The sequence below is a fragment of the Ranitomeya variabilis genome, chromosome 2, assembly GCF_051348905.1.
Source record: "Ranitomeya variabilis isolate aRanVar5 chromosome 2, aRanVar5.hap1, whole genome shotgun sequence".
NCBI classification, from domain to species: domain Eukaryota; kingdom Metazoa; phylum Chordata; class Amphibia; order Anura; family Dendrobatidae; genus Ranitomeya; species Ranitomeya variabilis.
In genome coordinates, this window is record NC_135233.1 from 276,124,310 (window position 1) to 276,141,960 (window position 17,651).

The following is a 17,651-nucleotide window of genomic DNA, read 5'->3' on the forward strand; positions in this document are numbered from 1 at the left end:
TACAGCAGAAACCCTAGAGATCAGAAAAAAGTATAGATTACCCGTTTGTAGATATTGGCAGGGGCAGGTCACCCCATGCACAAAGTGGACGGACCCAGGAACAAGGCCCCACGCGTATCGCCCTCCAGAGAGGACTTCCCCTGACGAAGCCCTGCACTGTAGGGTCTTCTCGCTTGCCCCCAGTCAGTGCTGTGAGATGATGGCTGCAACTTTTACTGTTCTCACGCTGAAAACAGGTGAGAAAAAATACGCAGATTTTCATGGCTTCATTGAATAACACTGGTCCGAGTGCCGTCTGACCTATCATTAGATTGCCCTTGTCCAATTTCTACGCAGCCCTAAGGCCGGGGTCACATGAGTATGTTCTCTCGTGTGACAGAATGGGCCGATTTATGCAAATGAGACTCGGATCAAACTGTCAGTGCTGTGTGCTTCGATCCTCTTCATGAGAGAATCACCACAGCACCGGTGCGGAGGAGACGGAGAAAGCAATTTCTCCATCTCCTCCATTGCCTATATGGACATGTATCGGACTGCACGCTGATGACATCCGAGTGATGTTTCTAGGCCACACAGACGTGGATGGAGGTGTGTGAGCCGGCTCTCTGATGCACCCGCAGCATGCTGCGATCATTTTCTCCTGGCAATTTGGCGTGAGATGTTGCTCTGCCCCACAGTACTATACTGGGCCGAGTGCTAATAACACATCACATAGCACTCCGCCATGAGCGAGCCCTAAGGCTTTGTTCACACCGCGCATTTTTTAATGCACATTTTAAGCTTCATTGTACAGCACCAGCAAAAGCCATGAGATTTCCGAGATCTCCTGCACACACGTTGCGTTTTTTCTGACCGAATTAGAAAACTGCGGCATGTCACTTATCTCTGTATTTTTTCACCCATAGAAAGCACGAGTCATGCAAAAACGCAGGAAAAGTGCAGATATCAGAGTTTGGTGAAGATAACTAAGGAAGTTGCATCATAGTTTTTTGGGGGCACTAAACTTTATCACCATAACAAGAGGCAACAAAAATGAAGCAAAACCTTCTTTTGTAAGCAGCTTCTTTACTGCCAAGAGAGCAGAAAAACGAACGTAGTGACAGAAACGTCTCATGTGCTAATAAAACCCATAGCATTAGTAAGAACTGCAGCTCCCAATAACCGCACATTTCACGGCCAGAATGAAGTCGTGCGGTTCCATAATCGCCCAGAAAACATGAGCAGGACTTATGTACAAAGTGGGCGGGAAAAAGCTGCACTCTGATTGGGTCTCCACACAGCGGTCTCTTCCGATTGGTGGCCAGTAGTTTGCTGGGTTTTGATTGGGTGATACATTTTCGAGTGAGCGGGTTGGTGGTTTCCTTGTACCGGAAGAGGAGGAGATTTACTTCGTTCAGGTTCTTTCTACCTGTTATACGGCGGGGCGGCCGGTGCCCGGGTCTGACAACTAGTGTGTGCGGAGGGCGCCCTGATCACGTGACGTGCAGGTAACTAGCCGGCGAGTAGGACGCAGTGTAGCCGTGCGCGGGGCGGTGCGGACAGCCTGGCTGCTGCTGCTGTTCCAGAGGTCAGAGCGGGATACCTGTGTGACAGGGTGAGTCCGGGACAGTGCCGGGTGCGGGGCGAGGAGCCGCTGAGCCTTGTTATCAGTGCTCGGGATGGTCGTTCCCACAGCCTCCGCGGAAGACTCTGACTGTACCGGCGACGCCTGTGACTTTGCTCCGGTGCTGCCCAGTGTACCGAGTGAGGCATGCTCGGCCCCTTGGAGCTACAGACATTCTTGGCAGCGACATTCTCATTTTTCCTCCTTACACTTATTTTTCCGTGAACACAGAAATCTGCATCTATTGCACCATGTAATGTCCTGAGGCTTCATCAATAAATATTGTGCGGTGAATGGAAAAACTGCAATTACACTTTTTGTGTGTCTGTCTCTATGACCTGTGCCTCTTGATTCCCCCCCCCCTGCTCCTGATCCCCCCCCCCTGCTCCTGATCCCCCCCCCCTGCTCCTGATCCCCCCCCCCTGCTCCTGATCCCCCCCCCTGCTCCTGATCCCCCCCCCTGCTCCTGATCCCCCTCCTGCTCCTGATCCTGCTCCTGATCCCCCGCCTGCTCCTGATCCCCCTCCTGCTCCTGATCCCCCTCCCGCTCCTGATCCCCCTCCTGATCCCCCTCCTGCTCCTGATCCCCCCCCCTGCTCCTGATCCCCCCCCCTGCTCCTGATCCCCCCCCCTGCTCCTGATCCCCCCCCCCTGCTCCTGATCCCCCCCCCCTGCTCCTGATCCCCCCCCCCTGCTCCTGATCCCCCCCCCCTGCTCCTGATCCCCCCCCCCTGCTCCTGATCCCCCCCCCCTGCTCCTGATCCCCCCCCCTGCTCCTGATCCCCCCCCTGCTCCTGATCCCCCCCCCCTGCTCCTGATCCCCCCCCCCCCTGCTCCTGATCCCCCCCCCCCTGCTCCTGATCCCCCCCCCTTGCTCCTGACCTCAACCCCCCCTCCCGCTCCTGATCCCGCGCTTGATCCCCTCCCACGCTTGCTGATGCCCGGTGCCCGCTGCTGATGCCAAGTCCATCCACTCATGTGCTGGCTTACATGCATAGTGTAGGGTCTCATTTAGGGGCATATTCACACCCAGCAGACTCATTGCAGAGGTGAGTCCTAACCCCTGTTTTCCATACATGTGTATGGGCTTGTGACTGCAGCGTTGCTTTCTTTCTATAGTTCCCTTTAGATAGATTGGACAGTTCCTGACTTTTATTAAAAATAAATCTGTCCTGTGTGATGAACTTGCACTAATGAAGTTCAAGTTTCTATTAAAACTTTACAGCCCCTTAAAGCTGTCCATAGTTGTGTGCGATCATCTTACAGATGTGCCCCTTCTTCACACTGCCCCCTGCTGTCCTCTTGTGATTCTTAACTACATCACATTGGTAATATGTGTCCGCTTTCTTCAGTGAGACCGCACGATTGACCTTATAATAAATCATGATGATGACTGTTTGCTGCGATCACTTAGACTGTAGTCCTTTTGCCCCCAATATAAGGACCCCCCCGGTGATGCTCGTGTGGAAATTGTTTTGCAGAACAGGCATGGCAGACCTACAGGCAGGGCCATAAATGTGTGATAACTGCAGGTCCATGATTCAGTGGATTGGTGTCTCGTATGCCTCCATGTTTAGGAGGGGTAACGATATTTAAAGGTGGGTATATGGCAAACTTCATTTCTTTAGTGAAGAACATTTTGAGGGGGTCTCCCATTCTCCCTTCCTACTAATATATACTGTAGTGGGAATGTTGGTGAAGCGTTGTCATGTAATAAAGGTCGTGCCACTATAGACAGCATTGATTCACATGATGGCAGGAACAGTATGGGCATTAAAGTAAAGTCCTAGGAAGTGGCTGTCAGAAGCTCCATAATGAATGTTGGTGAGCTCGCTATATACTCGCGTCTTTTATATATACCGTGGTACAGGTCCCCAGCCTTTCCTTGGTTGCACGCTTCTGTGAAATAAAGCAGATGGTGTATGGCCAGCCTGAGTAACTATAATGTAAAAAGTCTATTAAAGCTGAGTAATGTGGATTTTACCCATGTGACTTCTCGTTTGACGCTGGTTATGTCATAAATGTCCATAGTAAGAATGCTTCTATAATGGTGACCAACCACAAGTTATGTATTTTCACTGCTAATTTTGTGTTATACATAGGAGTGAAACGTCACTGCTTTGTCAGGTTCATCAGACGGTAATAAAACTACTATATGCACAGGGGAGTCTGTTCACCGAAACTAAACACTCAGTGACCTGACTGGCAGTGCTATAAACAGTGCGGGGCCCAGTGCTCTGCGCACCGCTCTCCTGTGTGACGTCGCTGCTCTTGGATTGTACTGCACTTGCATCTTGTCATGTTAGATTTCTAGTGTTATACTAACACTTTTTTTTTAACAAATTGTGAAAATTTTAAAAAGTCCTTTATTTTTTTTTTTTGTTTAGAGTATAGTCGATTTGAGACCAAGATCCATGATTTGCGAGAACAAATGATGAACAGCAGTATGAGCTCTGGATCCGGCTCCCTTCGTACCAGTGAGAAAAGATCGCTTTATGTCAGGTACGTGCATAATATATTTCATTTCACGATGCTGTCATCCACTTGATTATGATGGATGTAGAAGGTGTAGTTGTGTCCCCACTGCTTATTGAACGCCATAAAAAAAAAAAACATAGATACAGCTGTGGAAAACGTTTTGTTTTTTTTTTCTCTCTCCAATGGCATACTTTTAAGGTGCTTATAAGATGGCCTTTCTTTTTTTTTCTGGAGGGTGAAGAAAAAGGTAAATTTTCCTATGTTCCAATTCCCAGTATAAATAACATGTATGCTACAAACAGTTGCATATTAAATATTTAAGTTTAAAGGGGTTGTCCAGTTTTGTTTTTTATCCCTCGACCAATTACATACCATTTCATCATGGGTCTATAAGGAATGAATGAAGCTGGCTTCAGAAGCCAAGTCTGCATCATGTCAGGCAGATGTTGGCAGGTACATAGTCAGCATCTCCCTGTAACTGCAGCAACCAGAGCCTGCGCCAACCCTAAGGGTATGTTTCCACTATCCGGATTGCTGGCGCTGTGGACGGAGCAGAAAACTCGCTCCGCCCAAAGCGCCGCCCCCTTCTATATGCATCCGGAGTCTCCACCCCATTCATAGGGCCCGGTGATTAACCTTGCGGTGATGGAGCGTCGCCGCAAGGTAAACAGACGTGGTGCGATCTAAAAAGATGCGCCGCATGTCTAAACGCAGGATCGCCAGATGCGTGTTCGCACACATAGTGGAGACGGGATTTCATAAAATCCCCTCCACTATCCTGTAACATCTGGACGCTGTGGCTCTATGCAGCGTTCAATCCGCAGCTATTCCGGATGTAATCCTGAACTTGGACACATACCCTAAGGTTGGCATCAGTGAGCTGTCGGCATTTATCATTGCAATTAATAGGAGAAGCTTTGTCATTTATACTTGAAAAACGCTGAGACATGGATCCAAAACTGACACGGTACCATTTTTTTTTTTTTTTACATACGTGAATGAAGCCTAAGTCATACACTGTGGGAACAGGTTACTACTGGAGCTGCTTTAGGCTTCTGCGTATTCCCAATTAATCATTTTCTGTCATACCTTCTTGTAAAGGGCTCATTATGTGTATAATTGGTCTGTGTGCTTTCTGTATGCATAAAGGACCACACACCGAGAGCACACGGACCTACCATAGCCAATATTTTAGTGCTTATGACTGAACCCACCCCACATGATGACCGATGGTCTACACTGTGGGGAAAAATGTCAGCATACTTGCTTTATGGCCCACTATAATCCATGATGAAAGTGAACTCCAGCAATGCAGACCAGCACACGGAGCCAGTCACATCCACAATTTGCTGTCGCATCTGGGCCAATGTCTGAACCTGGCCTTGGCTATGTCTTAGTGTTCTGATCAGTCAGGGTATGTTCACACGGAGTTTATTTTCCAGCAGTCAATAACACATTTTCTAGTGTAAGCTGCTTTGCAGAATGTTTCATTTACTGATGTAGTTTTACAGGGTTTTTTTCCTCCAGAGTTGTTTGCAGCCTTCTGTTTGGACGGTGCCTCTTTGGACATGCATTTTCCTCCCTCTAACTTGTTGTTTTTGAAAGTTGCAAGCGTGTAAAGCAACTCGAGATGCTGAGAATATGAGCAGCAAGCTGTTTCTGCTCCATGGAAACCAATAAGCAGGTTCCTTTGAGTGTTTTGTGAGGGCTTTTTCTGTTTTTTATTTTTCTTTAGAAGCTTTCTTTTTTAACGCCAAGAGAGGATGCAGTGTCTGCATACCTGAACGTCTATCCCCTGCTGGTCACAGTAATGCAAGAAACTCTTATTCCTTGCACAATGGCACTCCGGCTCTACGTGATCATCATACAAGACCTCTGCAGTGGGAAAAACTTGGATTCTTTCTCTCAAATGTCAGACTGCCACCAATCGTACTGTTGTGCTATAGCCTACTGACCTAACATTATCTGATGGGCATACCCTTCATAGATGAAGACAGAAATTGTAAATTGCTTGAGTTGTGTTGGTGACTCTGCATACATCTCCAAGTACGGCCCTGTGTATACAGGCTGCAATGCCCAGTCTGGCGGCTGACCCCAGTCTCCTGACCCCAGCTTGCTGCATAGACACACATGACCCACGGTCAGTCCGGGCATTGCTGTCCATGTGTAAACCCGACCTGAAGGTGTTAATCTATTTGTGATCTCTCCTGATCGTTTACATGCCAGATATGAATTGATCTTGTCTCTTTCCAGGGCTCTCTTTGACTATGATCGATCTCGGGACAGCTGCTTACCAAGCCAGGGGCTGAGTTTCTCTTATGGAGATATTTTACATGTGATCAATGCCTCCGATGATGAGTGGTGGCAGGCTAGACTTGTCACGCCACATGGGGAAAGCGAACAAATAGGGGTGATCCCCAGCAAAAAGAGGTGAGGATTTTTGTAATTGTTTAAAATACTAAATGTTGACTATGTATAGATTTTTTTTTATTTTTTTTTCATGAGCAAAGCGTGACAGCCTCATAGAAATATATAAAGCTGTTGTGCTTGGGTTGGGAGACCTGTGGCCAGTCTGTGCGTTAGCAGCCCGTTCTCAGACCAATTGGCACAGCCCTTAGTCTGTTTACATAGACTGACTGGCGGCACGACACAATCACCCATCAGTAACATTTACTGATTGGTGCTCCTTTAATCACTGGTTTATACAGGTAGACAAAAGTGAACAATGCACAAGATCACTGGGCATGGCTCTGGGCAGTGCGAGTACTGCACTGCACAAAAGGTCATTTCACCCTACAAATGATCAGAGAGATTATATTGAAAACGACTTATTTAACAACAACGACTCCCTATTATCTTGCAGTATAAATGCAGCTTAAAGGGGTTGTCCTATGAGCAAAGTACACTCTAGGCCACGTGCACACGTTCAGTATTTAGTGAATTTTTTTACCTCCGTATTTGTAGGAGTATAATAAAGGTACCGTTACACTAAACGACTTACCAACGATCACGACCAGCGATACGACCTGGCCGTGATCGTTGGTAAGTCGTTGTGTGGTTGCTGGGGAGCTGTCACACAGACAGCTCTCTCCAGCGACCAACGATCAGGGGAATGACTTCGGCATCGTTGAAACTGTCTTCAACAATGCCGAAGTCCCCCTGCAGCACCCGGGTAACCAGGGTAAACATCGGGTTACTAAGTGCAGGGCCGCGCTTAGTAACCCGATATTTACCCTGGTTACCATTGTAAAAGTAAAAAAAAAAAAATCACTACATACTCACATTCTGATGTCTGTCACGTCCCCCGGTGTCCACAGGGTTAAAACTGCTTTCGGCAGGAGCGCTGGTAATATGCACGCGCTGCTGCCGAGAGCTTCCCTGCACTGAATGTCTCAGCGCCGGCAGTAACAGCGGTGACGTCACCGCTGTGCACTGCTTTACGGCTGGCGCTGAGACATTGTGCAGGGAAGCTCTCGGCAGCAGCGCGTGCATTAGCAGCGCTCCTGCCGAAAGCAGTTTTAACCCTGTGGACGCCGGGGGACGTGACAGACATCAGAATGTGAGTATGTACTGGTTTTTTTTTGTTTGTTTTTTTTTTTACTTTTACAATGGTAACCAGGGTAAATATCGGGTTACTAAGCGCGGCCTTGCGCTTAGTAACCCGATATTTACCCTTGTTACAAGTGAACACATCGCTGGATCGGCGTCACACACGCCGATCCAGCGATGACAGCGGGTGATCAGCGACCAAATAAAGGTCCTGATCATTCCCCAACGATCTCCCAGCAGGGGCCTGATCGTTGGTCGCTGTCACACACAACGTGATCGTTAGCGGGATCGTTGCTACGTCACCAAAAGCGTATATCGTTATGTGTGACTCAGCCTTAAGGATCCAAGGGGTAGCGTTGCGGAGAGTGACATGTGAAGCCTGACATGCCAAGATGAGAAGACTTTTAAGCTGCAATGCTCTTCTGGGAAATAAGCAAATTGTCTCTTCAGAGAGGAAGAGCACTAGAACTCTAGCACCACCTGTAGGAAACAGCGATCCTAAAACGCAATATCGACTCTCTGAGCCTTGTCACATAACTTAGGATAAAAACCAAAATCAGAATCTCAATTTGCAGACACTGTGTTTCGGGGTACTTGCCCCTCATCAGTGCAAAGTGTGAGATCTGGATTGGCTGTGTGAGAATAAAGTTTTGCTTAACCCCTTCCCGACCTCTGCCGTACTATTACTGCAGAGGTCGGATCCCCTTCTTTGATGTGGGCTCCGGTGCTGAACCCACCTCAAAGCCGGGACATGTCAGCTGTTTTGAACAGCTGACATATGCCCACAATAGCAGCGGGTGAAGTCGCGATTCACCCGCCGCTATTAACTAGTTAAATGCCGCTGTCAAATGCTGACAGCGGCATTTAACCGGCGCTTCCGGCTGCGCTGCTGGAAATGAGCGCATCGCCGACCCCCGTCACATAATCGGGGGTCAGCGATGCGTCGGCATAGCAACCTGATGCCAGCTTGCTGTGAGCGCCACCCTGTGGTCGGCGCTCATAGCAAGCCTGCAATTCAGCTACATAGGAGCGATCTGATGATCGCTGCTATGTAGCAGAGCTGATCAGGCTATGCCAGCTTCTGGCCTCCCATGGAGGCTATTGAAGCATGGCAAAAGTAAAAAAAAAAAAAAAGTTTTAAAAAATATGAAAATAAAAAAATATAAAAGTTTAAATCACCCCCCTTTCGCCCCATTCAAAATAAAACAATGGAAAAAAAAATCAAACCTACACACATTTGGTATCGCCGCTTTCAGAATCGCCCGATCTATCAATAAAAAAAAAAAGCATTAACCTGATCGCTAAACAGCCTAGCAAGAAAAAAATTAGAAACGCCAGAATTACGTTTTTTTGGTCGCTGTGGCATTGCATTAAAATGTAATAACAGGCGATCAAAAGAACGTATCTGCACCAAAATGGTATCATTAAAAACATCAGCTCGGCACGCAAAAAATAAGCCTTCACCCGAACCCCAGATCACGAAAAATGGAGACGCTACGGGTATTGGAATATTGCGCAATTTTTATTTTTTATTTTTTTTACCACTTAGATAAAACGTAACCTAGACATGTTTGGTGTCTATAAACTCGTAATGACCTGGAGAATCATAATATCAGGTCAGTTTTAGCATTTAGTGAACCAAGCAAAAAAGCCAAACAAAAAACAAGTGTGGGATTGCACTTTTTTTGCAATTTCACTGCACTTGGAATTTTTTTTCCCGTTTTCTAGTACACAACATGCTAAAACCACTGATGTCGTTGAAAAGTGCAACTTGTACTGCAAAAAACAAGCCCTCACATGGCCATATTAACGGAAAAATAAAAAAGTTATGGCTCTGGGAAGGAGGGGAGCGAAAAACGAGAACGCAAAAACAGAAAAGGGCAAGGTTGTTAAAAATGGGCTGGGAAATGTTTTACCTACTGTATAAAAAAAAAAAAAAATCGTCTGTGATCCCGTAGTGTAATCTCTGTATCCTCTCTTTTGCTTCTTCCCCTGCACAGGAGATGTGGTATGATCAGACCATATCCCTGTACGGTCAGACACAGCCATTACACAGTACACAGCAGGGGCACAGTTATAAGATTATCCCAGCACAGGAACATTTTATTTAATACATCCAATTGTGGAAATTATTTTTATTCAATGATCTGCTAATTAAAATGCACTTTGTGGGAAATCCCCTTTAAGTTAAAAATCGACCCTCCAGCTGTTTTTCATTAGGATCCCTTACTTTTCCAGCCTTTTGTTAAATTAGACCTTTTTCCCAATTTCGTTTGAAAAAATAACTCTCCTTCTGATCGGCGTTCTATGTTCTGCTGTGAATAAAATATGGCTGTAAGAGATTTCCAAATCATTGCATTCTGGTTTTCTTTATATTTTACAGTGTCCAAACTTTTTTGGAATTGGGTTGTAGATTCTAGGAAAAATTTCATGACTCGTATATGTTAAATGGAGGCTGTGGTGCCTAACAGTGGCCCCTGTGACCAGAGATGAATAAGGAATTCATTTATTGGATACACTGGGAATTTTTTCATGAGGTGTCTGTTAAATAGATGCCAATAATCTATGGGTGATGGGTGCCACTGCAGGTCATCAATCTGTAATGAATTAGTCACTAGCTTAGTAAAAACCAAAAGCAACTATAGTTTATAATGGCATCTACTTAATGTCTATGCACCTGTTTTCTTGTCTTTTTTTGCAGGGTTGAAAAAAAAGAGCGGGCACGGCTGAAAACAGTCAAGTTTCATGGGCGTTCTGCTATGGAATCAAACAGAGTGAGTCTCTCCCTGTATCTTGGCATTAAAGAATATGTCCGCAGTCACAAAAATCAACTATGAAAACAGTCTTGATTTAAAAAAAAAAAAAATAATAATTCTAATTTTCTGTGTACTGCTGGTATGATTGTCCATGGTTATACTACGTGCAATGTGTGATGAGCAGCCCTGCTTTCCAGTTATTACACTACATTTTCCCTTCTCTTTAACCCCTTTCTGCCCTCGGACGGAATAGTACGTCCGATGACAGTACCCCCGCTTTGATGTGGGCTCCGCATCAAAGTAGTTTTGAACAGCTGACATGTGCCCGCAATAGGCGCTGGAGGAATCGCAATCCGATTGTGCCTATTAAATAGGTAAATGCTGCTGTCAAACTCTGACAGCGGCATTTAACAAGCACATCCGGCCGGAATGCGCGCATCAGTGACTTCCGTCACGTGATCGGGGGTCATCGGCGCGTCGTCATAACAACCAGAGGTCTCCTTGAGACCTCTATGGTTGTTGATGCCGGATTGCTGTGAGCGCCACCCAGTGGTCGGCGCTCGTAGCAATGCAGTAATTCTGCTACATAGGAGCGATCTGAGCATTGCCTCTATGTAGCAGAGGCGATTGAGTTATGGCAGCTTCTAGCCTCCCATGGAGGCTATTGAAGCATGCCAAAATTAAAAAAAAAAAAAAAAAAGTTTTTAAAAACATGAAAAAAATAACAAATGTTTAAATCACCCCTTTTTGCCCCATTCAAAATAAAAAAATTAAAAAAATCAAACATACACATATTTGGTATCGCCGCATTCAGAATTGCCCGATCTGTCAATGTAAAAAAAAAAAAAAAAAAAGAGGATTAACCTGATTACAAAACAGCGTAGTGATAGTCATAACGCCAGAATTATGTTTTTTTGGTCGCCGCGACATTGCATTAAAATGCAATAACGGGCGATCTAAAGAATGTATCTGCACCAGCATGGTATCACTACAAACATCAGCTCGGCATGCAAAAAATAAGCCCTCACCCGACCCGAGATCCTGAAAAATGGAGACGCTACGGGTATTGGAAAATTGCGCAATTTTTTATTTTTATTTTTCAGGAAAGTTTGGAATTTTTTTTTCACCACTTGGATAAAACGTAACCTAGACATGTTTGGTGTCTATGAACTCGTAATGACCTGGAGAATCATAATGGCAGGTCAGTTTTAGCATTTAGTCAACCTAGCAAAAAAGACAAATCAAAAAGAAATGTGGAATTGCACTTTTTTTTGCAATTTTACCGCACTTGGAATTTTTTTCCCATGTTCGAGTACACGACATGGTAAAGCCAATGGTTCCGTTCAAAATTACAACTCGTCCCGCAAAAAATAAGCCCTCACATGGCCAGAAAAAAAAAAGTTATGGCTCTGGGAAGGAGGGGAGCGAAAAATGAAAACGCAAAACCGAAAAAATCTGGGGTTATGAAGGGGTTAAACGGCTTGTGAGCACAAAATAAATGTTTAACCCAAAGACAGGCGCTCGGTGCAGCACGGTGGGGCGAACATTTATATACACCTTCCTAGCCTCTTGTTTTCAATCTCTCTGCCATTCTGTGGCTCTATCAAACCAGAGCTGTCAGTTAACAAAGAGGTGGGGTTGGGATTGAGGGAAAACAAGTTGGTGGGAAGGTGCACTTATGTTTGGCCACAACAAGGGTGTACCGAGTGTCTGTACTTGGAGTTAAATCATTCTGTGCTGACAGTCCCTATAAAAGTGGGCAGAGGATAGTTTACAGCGATTTTGTTTTTCTTTCTTTTTCCCTCCAAAGGAAATCTTCAGCAGTTAACTATTAAAACATAATCCTGTATACTTGAAATCCTTCCTTTGTTTTTTTTTTTGTTTATAAGAGTGACTTTGTACTTGTCTTTAAGAGATGAGCTCGTCTTTTTTTTGTTGTTGTCGTTCGTGGCCAAAATGTCTTGTTAATCCTTGCCTCCCAGTTCATCACACTATTCCATTATGATTTTGCTTTTTTGTGCATGATTTGTAAACCCATGTTTTTTTTGTTTTTTTTTATTTTTTGTCCTGATTTTTTTTTTTCTCCCTTCTCTCCTCTGTTCCTCTCTACTTTACTACATTTGTTTGGGCATTTCCATTCCTGCTACCCATTGTCTGTATTATCATCCCATCTGACAAAGTCCATCAAATCCAAGCGCAAAAAGAGTTTCCGACTATCCCGCAAGTTTCCATTTTACAAAAGCCTTGTTCAGGAGCCCGGCAGTGCACGTAAGTAAGAGAAAAAGGCATGTCACTAAGCACATTATCTGACAGAGAACTTGTCATCAGATCAAAAATGTCCAGTGTTTGCTCTTATTTTAATCCCACTCCTCCCCTAAGTTTTCAATGTCTCTTTTTTTGTTTTTAAATCTACCATATGGTTGCAAAGATATGAGCCTTTTTATTTGCTAATTTTTATGATCTTCACTACATGTACAGTGCCTTGCGAAAGTATTCGGACCCCTGGAACGTTTCAACCTTTTCCCCACATATCATGCTTCAAACAATAAAGATACTAAATGTAAATTTTTGGTGAAGAATCAACAACAAGTGGAACACAATTGTGAAGTTGAATGAAATTTATTGGTTATTTAAAATTTTTGTGGAAAATCAAAAACTGAAAAGTGGGGCGTGCAATATTATTCGACCCCTTTAACTTAATACTTTGTTGCGCCACCTTTTGCTGCGATTACAGCTGCAAGTCACTAGGGGTATGTCTCTATCAGTTTTGTACATCGAGAGACTGAAATTTTTGCCCATTCTTCCTTGACAAACAGCTCGAGCTCAGTGAGGTTTGATGGAGATCGTTTGTGAGCAGCAGTTTTTTGCTCTTTCCGCAGATTCTCGATTGGATTGAGGTCTGGACTTTGACTTGGCCATTCTAACACCTGGATACGTTTATTTGTGAACCATTCCATTGTAGATTTTGCTTTATGTTTGGGATCATTGTCTTGTTGGAAGACAAATCCCAGTCTCGGGTCTTTTGCAGACTCCCAAGAGGTTTTCTTCAAGAATGGTCTTGTATTTGGCTCCATCCATCTTCCCTGTCCCTGCTGAAGAACAGCAAACCATGATGCTGCCACCACCATGTTTGACAGTGGGGATGGTGTGTTCAGGGTGACGAGCTGTGTTGCCTTTACGCCAAACATATCGTTTGGCATTGTTGCCAAGTTTGATTTTGATTTTCATCTGACCAGATCACCTTCTTCCGCAGGTTTGGTGTGTCTCCCAGGTGGCTTGTTGCAAACGTTAAACACTTTTTATGGATATCTTTGAGAAATGGCTTTCTTCTTGCCACTCTTCCATAAAGGCCAGGTTTGTGCAGTGTATGACTGATTGTTGTCCTATGGACAGACTGTCCCACCTCAGCTGTAGATCTCTGCAGTTCATGCAGAGTGATCATGGGCCTCTTGGCTTCTTCTCTGATCAGTCTTCTCCTTGTTTGAGATGAAAGTTTAGAGGGACGGCCGGGTCTTGGTAGATTTGCAGTGGTATGATACTCCTTCCATTTCAATATGATCGCTTGCACAGTGCTCCTTGGGATGTTTAAAGTTTTGGAAATCATTTTGTATCCAAATCCGGCTTTAAACTTCTCCACAACAGTATCATGGACCTGCCTGTTGTGTTCCTTGGTCTTCATGATGCGCTCTGTGCTTCAAACAGAACCCTGAGACTATCACAGAGCAGGTGCATTTATATGGAGACTTGATTACACACAGGTGGATTATAGTTATCATCATTACGCATTTAGGACAACATTGGATCATTCAGAGATCCACAATGATCTTCTGGAGTGAGTTTGCTGCACTGAAAGTAAAGGGGCCGAATAATATTGCACGCCCCACTTTTCAGTTTTTGATTTTCCACACAAATTTTAAATAACCAATAAATTTCGTTCAACTTCACAATTGTGTTCCACTTGTTGATTCTTCACCAAAAATTTACATTTGGTATCTTTGTTTGAAGCATGATATGTGGGAAAAGGTTGAAAAGTTCCAGGGAGCCGAATACTTTCGCAAGGCAGTGTACATGTGCTCGACCTGTCTATATATTGCTTAGATGCTCATTCGCTCTTGGGCAGTATTACATTTTCACACCAGGAGATGATCTGTTCTGGTGTTTCCCAAAACACTATTAGGTCTTTGGTGGACCTATGACAATTAGCTGGCTACTGTGGCACCAATCCGTAAAAGAAATGGCATATAACTAAACATGACCAGATTGCAAGTGCGGTTAGTTTTGCCATTTTATTGGCTTACTCAAGAAGTTGAGACTCAAGGTTTTGGAAAGGTGCAAATGTTTATTTTTTTAAACAATTAAAATGTTAAATCAAAATTTGCTTTGACAGAGTATGTTATCAGGGGCAAACATAGCAGCAACCTATGCAGCCGCACAGGGCCCAGGTGGTAAAGGGGGCCACTTCCTAAGCAGGTGGAATTGTACCTTCATTTGTTCACAAAACCTTTGTTTATTTAATAATGTTTTCTGCCATTCCATGCTGATTACGGATACAAAGCTTGCAACATTACGGAATATTGTAATGTTAATTTTGTGCTTTTGCCCTGAGCCTGATATTGTTGATTTGAGTGGAGAATGTATGCATCGATTTAAAGTGGTTGTGAGGTCATACAGTATTGCTAACCTATCTGCAGAATAGGTCATCAATAGCAAATTGGTGGGTCCGACACCCCGAGTCCCCACCAACCGCTTCCTGTTCTGGTGCCAGCAGCGTGTGAACACTTTGCATGGAGCTGCTGAGCGTTGCCAGGTACTGCCGCAGAGCTCCTATGCAACAGACCGAAGCTGTGCTGCAGCAGGCAAGTAATTTGTAGTGAGTGATGTGGTAGCGGCAATATAGGTGTTAGGAGCGTGTCACTGCTCGCTGGCGGGGCGGGCCATCAACTGTAGCTTCACCTTACAGTATTTATAAGAGCTATTGAGTGCTGGCCAGTGGCAGTATTTTTGCGGTATTGGCAATCTGACATTTGCAGTGTCCCAGCGGTTCATATATCCAGTGGTGACCCATAGATAGACCTGCTTAATTTTGTTTTATATATAAAGTGTCATTCTTAGTAGGTGATGATCTAAGCGATGCATCATAAGATTGTTTCACATTGCTAATGATCACAAATGTTGTCTCAGTGGGCAGAAATCCAAGCTACAGGATTTCTGAGTGACCACATTCATTTTTAGTGGTTGCGATTTTTGCCGCAAGACTTTGCTACCTTTATTCTGTATGTGTGTCGCCATTTAGCCCTAACTGGAGTCAACAAGAGTTGTACTGATACGGGTTTGTTTGTCCTGGGATGATCCTGTTGGGAGCCCTTTACAAGCTTGTGGGACGCGCATTCCTAGTTGCAGGTTAGCTGTGCTCCTCTTATACTTTGGGGGAGCATCTCCTATTAGGTTACTAATGACATTCATTACTGGCTCCCAGAATGTAAATCACCTAAGCGATGCTGAGCTCTACAGGCTCTGTACAAGCCGAGACTGCTACATCAGCTGCACCGCCTGTGCATGGCGTATACTGGCACTGCACCGCCTGTGCATGGCATATACTGGCACTGCACCGCCTGTGCATGGATTATACTGGCACTGCACCGCCTGTGCATGGCGTATACTGGCACTGCTGGACTACAGCTCTTCGGGGAACACTTCTCAGCAATAATACACGTGTGATAGCAGGAGTATATACTGCAGGTTGTAGTATGGAAAGACTGCTAACGAGTGGGTGGTCCAATGACTGAGGAAACTGTGGAAAGCTTCTGGCAAGAGATGCAGCTTATAGCGTAACTTGGGGCACACTTTAACCCCCTGGCGTCAAATCAAATTTTGGCCTTTAGGCCAGACCGTGATTTTTTTTTTTCACTTTTGTACTGTCGTATTTCAGGAGCCATCACTTTTTTCTTTTTTTTTTTTGGCGCTCGTCATATGTGGGCTTTTTTTTTCTTTTTTTCCGGGACAATCTTAAAACTTAACAAACTTTTTGTTATCTGTTTACGGGAAGGAATATGAGCAAAGCTGCAATTCAGCCATTGTTTTTTTGCATTCTTAAATGTTATTCGTCCTGCTGCACAAATAGTGTTGGTGACCCTGACAGCTGATGCATGTTGTCCAATCCATGGGCAGCATGTGTCAGTGACTGTATGATTTCTGCCGCCTATGGTTAACTCTGAAATGCTGTGGCCATCGTTCCCAGCAGCTTCTCCATGCCCACAGCCAGTGCCTGACAGGTCTCCCTGCATCAATCTATAGGGAGAGACCTGTCTGTCACTGGTAGCCGGAGGAGGGGAGAAGCCGCCAAAGACACACGTCTGCCCAGTCTCCATCGTGGCTCAGCTTTTCAAAGTCATTTACACCACGATTGATGAATCTAAGCCATAAAGTTGAGAGAAGATCCTTGAGGGAACAGAGGATCACAAAGAGAAGCATCATAAAATGTGTATTCCTTTCTGTGTTTGGTGGAAATGCATATTTCAGGAAAAACCCCTTTGAATGGAATTCTCCAGGACTTTGATAACCTTTCCTTAGGATGAGCCATAAATGTCAGATCAGTGAGGATCCAACCTATCTGTAGTGAGTAACTGAAGGAACCACTGAAGTGCCCCGTCCCTGTCATGGTTTCCGTCTTGGCTCTGTCCTTTCAGTGGTGGCTGGGCCTGCTACAGCCCCTGAGCTGGAGGGCCAGGTACAGAGGTACAGCAGCTACTAAGTGCAAAGCTGTGACTGCCAAATAATGAAGGGTGCACTCTGCTCACATTAGTCCTGATTTTGGCACCTGTACCCTTGGCTGAGCACTTTCTTTTCTCAGTATGTATGTATACCAGTATACTTCCATATATTCTGATAAGATGAGCATTGAGATATCAAATGTGGCTGTAGAGGAGCTTATGTTTGTGAGAAATGTAAGGTAATGTTGTAAGACCTTTCTTCTGTAACCAATCTGATGTTATAAGGCGGCATTCAGATCTCCATGCATCACTTTGTCTGAGTAGACTGCGATGCATGGACTAACCGTGGGTCTCCTGACCCACACGTGACAGCTTTATCATGTACTCTTGTCAAGAGACCCACGTCAAGTCTGCACATTGCGGTCTGTACTCGGGTTATGATGCAAGGACGTCTGATTTAGGCCTAAACTGTATAATCGTCTTGTGTAGGAGCCTGACTGTTCTTGGACACTTCTGTGCTTTCATCTCTCCTTCGTAGCACTGTATTCTTCAGTG

The 17,651-nt window shown here is 44.8% G+C and overlaps 1 protein-coding gene across 7 annotated transcripts in view; it reads left to right on the top strand.

The window, feature by feature from the left end:
- The window catches only part of DLG3 (discs large MAGUK scaffold protein 3), a 372,427-nt gene that overhangs the window by 321,375 nt on the left and 33,401 nt on the right, over window positions 1–17,651 (top strand). For 5 of the 7 annotated variants that reach the window (XM_077284972.1, XM_077284973.1, XM_077284974.1 and 2 more), the window contains 3 exons: window positions 3,991–4,105; window positions 6,335–6,511; window positions 10,332–10,404. In XM_077284972.1, coding sequence (XP_077141087.1) covers window positions 3,991–4,105; window positions 6,335–6,511; window positions 10,332–10,404 — 365 coding nt within the window. Of the gene's footprint in view, window positions 1–3,990; window positions 4,106–6,334; window positions 6,512–10,331; window positions 10,405–12,566; window positions 12,655–17,651 lie in introns of all 7 variants that reach the window. The other 2 variants (XM_077284969.1, XM_077284968.1) reach the window with 1 other exon arrangement.